The following is a 4,715-nucleotide window of genomic DNA, read 5'->3' as shown; positions in this document are numbered from 1 at the left end:
TATGGCAAGCGAAAACGTGCGCTTACAACCACGCAAATCAAGCGGCTGTTCCAGTCGGTGTCTATGTCTGATGTGTTTGGGACAGTTCAGGAACAGGTGATACACAACCTATAGTGGACACGGCCGCATGTACACGGTGTATACGACACGCGCTGAATTCTGAATTAAGAGCGCGTTGTGTAAGCAGTTACGAATTGGAGACGATGTATCAGGGTGCAGATGCATCGTGGGAACTGAACGTCCGATTGGTACTCAACGTGTGGGTCAACTGCGTATAAGGTTGATTTTAATGCGAGAGCGTTAAACAGCACGTTTCGTGGAAATTGCGGCGTCGGTAGCGTTGGGTGTCAGCGATAAATCAGCGTTGACGGTGAGCGAAAACTTGCGATTGATGGAAATAATAACAATAAAAAATAGGGGTTGCAGCCGGAATGGAACAGAGCCAGGCCTTTTGCGTGGAAGTTCGGTGTGATACAGCAGAGCCACACCAGCGAAGTGCTTCAGAAAAGATGCTATACAGGCGTGAATTAGTGCGAGGAGCCGCGTTAAAATTTAATATTGCATGGCAGAAGCGTGGAGTCGCCCCAAGCGTCACACCGGGTGAATTATGCAACGACTAGGTGCTTTAAAGGCCTGCAAATTAAAAAGCGATCTGGCATGATTGATTTTCATCACCAACCATGGCATGAACAAAGTATACGGCTGCGTAGGTGGGCTGTTTGCCTCGCAGACACGTAGTAGTGAGTTCGCCAATTCCCGAAATGATGAAATATGGCGCAGTGGGTCCTTCGCAACTGTACCTGCGGTATGCATCCTAGGATAGCTTGAAACGGCCAATGTTAAGCGCACTTTTCACGTTCCATTCATCGCGGCGCGGTTGAGGTTGTCTCTGAGGAACGAAGTGTTGCAAGTGTTACAGCGCCCAATGAAGCTATCGCGTTCCACTCTTGAAGATTCAGCTCAAACGTCTCCTGAAAGTTCGATTCCTCAGTGATTTGGAACCCCCTGGAATATCACGCGATGTCCTAACCTCACGAGAAAAGTGAGTCCGCATCTTGCACACGGAATGCCTCACCGCCACATTTCAATGAACCCGCCATGGTGGTCTAGTGGTTATCATGCTCGACTGCTAACCCGAAGGTCGCGGGATCGAATTCCGGCCACGGCGGCCACATTTTCGGTGGAGGCCAAAATGCTTGAGGCTCGTGTATTAGGTTAAGGTGCACGTTAAGGAAGCCCAGGTGGTCAAAATTTCCGGAGCCCACCTCTACGGCGTCCCTCATGATCATATCGAGTTTTTGGGACGTTAAACCCCTAGAATTATTATTATTAAATATGAATGAATCTGCCTGAATGAGTTTAACCTTGTTTCAACATACATATATCAGCGTTGTGATGAGCTTTTTCAACATCCTCGAGAAGTAACTATTATTCTTGGCCACCAAGAAATACGGATAGGAAGAAACTAATGCATTGTCACAAAAATGTCGCAGAATATGGCTCCTGTTTTATATTTAAAATATTTTACTAAAAATGAAATGTTAAAGGATCAAGGACCGCCATTAATGGTTCTTCTTCAGGTAACTTAAAAAAAATATTATATATTTTAGTAACGCCTTCAAATAAGTGACAGTAAGCAAGCAAGCTGAACCAGTCTTTGCAGTAAAGCTTCGTAAGTCTGCTCGCGTACTTTGCCTCCACAAACTCCAGTTGTGCGTCACAACTGATGGTCGCCCTAGTAGAAACCTGGCTGCAGATAACAGAAACGCAGGCACCCTGCGGTCGTTTTACAAACGCCTCTCGGCTCTGTTTCGCTCTGCGCTCTCAGTGAATTACAAGCATGATCGGGTACATTCCTCGATGGCGTAAATTTACTATCCGGCAAGTTCTCACACAAGAAAGCGTTTTCTTTAACCTTTCTGCGTGGTTTCCCGCCTTAGTGAACCTTCTCGTGTAATCAAGGCTAGTAGTGGATTATTACATCGCAATCCCCGCGCGAGAGGGGTCCATGGGGTGCCGCTTTCCTGGTGGTATCCTGCTCCGTCCTCCTCATCGCGAACTCGGATCACGCAGCGCTTGCATCGCTCAACCGTTATGTACATTGAGATGCGCCAGTGAACCGGGGTTATGTTAGCAACCATTTCCCCCCCAGGCTACATCGAGTCGAAGGGGCAACAAAAAACAAACAAGTGCTTGCATTTCAACTCAGTCCTGACACCTTGCTTATAATCCTGCTTCGTCTTCCTTCTTTTTCATTTCTCGTCGGGAAACATTTTTCTCTTCGTCTTTGAGTGTCATGAGGTCCGAGAGATATCTTTTTCAAGCACGCCACCTCCTTAGCGTGCCTCTCTCTTTTTATTTCTTTTTTTATTCCGCAGTCTGGTACTGTGCATTGGACGAGCCACGGTTTTTCTCGATACCGGCCAGGCCTGTGCGCGCGCGCAGCGACCAGAAGCCGGGAGGCCAGGTCTCATTGCTAGGCTGAGCCTGTCGTCCTAACAGGTCCTGCGAGGAAGCGCGTACGCGGCGTTAAAAATAAAATTAAGTCAAGCTTGATATTCTCTAGCGATTGCTGGACGCTAGCGCTGTCCTCAAGGACACGTTGTCTCCGCTGCGCTCGGCTTCTCTGCTTCGGCGATTAATGGAGAGGGTGTTCGTGTGAAAGGGCTGTTCCGCTTCCAGCCACTATGGTCGCCGCTTTTGCTGGCTTCTCGGAGTGCCCCTTCGTCCAACTCGATTCGTGGCTCATCGAAGGGGATCTTCGTTCATCCTCCTCTCCACATCGCGTACGTGATGTCCGGTCCTTCTTGGCGGCGCTTCTGGAAGATGGCCTTAGCGCCGCGCTTCATCTCATGCCTATAAAAACGCCGCACATCGCCGACCAGCTACCACATCTTCCTTTTACATCCGGCCGATCGGACACAAGGAGCCAATTCGACGATGCTGTGCAAGGTAGGGATCGGATAGAATCGCAGAAGACAGATAACAAGAAAAAGATCCCGTGTCACTGAGGATGAGATCGCATTGTTCGCCGAATATGGGTAAACGGATACGAAGAAAGCTAACATCGTTGACCTTATCATCTCTCGCAGGTTGCCTTCCTCGGCCTTCTGGCCTTCGCTGCCGCCCAGGTCCAGCTCCAGGAGCAATTCGTAGGTTTTCGCTTCGATTAATTTGAACCTTACTGGGACGCGATAACATCACTGCATGAAAATTCGCCAATGTACGGAAACTTTAACGTTGACCTCGTATTTACTTTGTACTTGCAACTTTTTTCCGAGTAATGATACCTCTGAACGTAAAAGAATAGTCCTGTTTTACTGTTCAGATATACTGCGATGTTAATTTCGAGCAGTTTAAAACGTAGAAGAAAATACTGGGCTCCCATTCAGCATGCTTGCTTTCCAATCTCATAAAGTCTTGGCAGTAGAAAAAAAATAAGTATGACAGTTTTCTAAAACAGATTAAGAAAAAACAAACGCGATCCCATCATTTTTGTTGATTGGAGATAGCGGAAACTGTGGTATATAGGTCAGCCTAATTATTCAGCAAACGCAGGAGATATTTTAGAACTGGACTGCCGACTCTGTTGCGTGAAAAATAATCGTCAATGTTCAGCTTCTCCAATGAAGTGTTTTTGAAAGCACGCTGCGAACTCTTCAAAGGGTGGCACCACGGGTGTTTCCTCTGATCCACTGCATCTTACTTTCACAGCCACCCCACCCATACACCTTCAGCTACGAGTCCACCGGTGAGGACGCGGCCGCATCAGCCAGCAGGAGACCGGCGACGAGAGGAACTTCAAGACCGGCAGCTACAGGCTTACCAGACCCCAGACGGTGTCTACCGTACCGCCAACTACGTCGCTGACGATCAGGGTTCCGTGTGTCCATCGACACCAACGAGCCAGGCACCAAGGCCGAGAACCCAGCTGATGTGACCCTCAACGCCAACCCAATTGAGGTCCCAGCCACCGCCTACACCTTCGGCAAGTCCAAGAGCTAAATCACTCGCCTCGTTTTCCAAAGCGAGATAAAGCTATGTAAATTAAAGCAAGACTACTCCAACCACTGCCGCAACGTCATCACTTCTGGTCTGTCTTCTCGGTGCTCTCCACTCTGCTGACTACGACTCCCTTATTTCCATTTTCTTTTTTTCTATTCTCGCGTTTGGACGGTTGTACCACTGCACACAAGACGTGACCTACTGTCGTGAACCTCCTTAGTTCGACTCTGAGCTCCTACACTCTTTGACTTACCCCTCTAGTGCAAAACTATTGTCCTGTCTTCTGAACAGAAAACAAAACAAAGAGAAAAATAAAGTTGTTATTTTTTGTTGTTTATAATGTTGGCTCATTTACGCGCTCACGTGGGACCCGGATCCGGCGGACCACGATGTTATTACTCCTTTTATCAGTGATGTATAGTTGTTTCAACGCAATATCACGAGAGTATGTAACGCAAGGAAGACATGTTTGTATGGTGGTTCTACTGTAATATTGTAAGGCCACAGAGGACCAGTTATTCACATGTAAGAAAGCAAAGCCACTGGCATACAACATAGAAGTTAGTTTTCACAACAGACTTAGTTTTCAAGATGGCGGGGCTAGTTTAGCTTAGTGTTATCATGCTAAAGCGAAGATCTAACAGCGTTTAGGGGCGTGCAGCTGCGTGGAAAAAGTGGAAGTCCTCAGAACACATTTCTGGGGCAAAATT

General features: G+C 47.6%; 1 protein-coding gene across 1 annotated transcript; it reads left to right on the top strand.

The window, feature by feature from the left end:
• The first annotated feature begins 2,830 nt into the window (after positions 1 to 2,830).
• LOC119387600 (cuticle protein 10.9) lies at positions 2,831 to 4,345 on the top strand. Its single transcript, XM_037655038.2, has 3 exons — positions 2,831 to 2,952; positions 3,093 to 3,152; positions 3,715 to 4,345. Exons 1-3 carry the CDS (start codon positions 2,941 to 2,943, stop codon positions 3,868 to 3,870), a joined length of 228 nt encoding a protein of 75 aa, XP_037510966.1. The 5' UTR covers positions 2,831 to 2,940; the 3' UTR covers positions 3,871 to 4,345.
• The last annotated feature ends 370 nt before the right edge of the window (positions 4,346 to 4,715 follow it).

Source organism: Rhipicephalus sanguineus, chromosome 3 (assembly GCF_013339695.2).
Source record: "Rhipicephalus sanguineus isolate Rsan-2018 chromosome 3, BIME_Rsan_1.4, whole genome shotgun sequence".
Lineage (NCBI taxonomy): Eukaryota > Metazoa > Arthropoda > Arachnida > Ixodida > Ixodidae > Rhipicephalus > Rhipicephalus sanguineus.
Note: the sequence above shows the minus strand (reverse complement) of the source record. Positions and strands in the feature narration are given on the sequence as shown.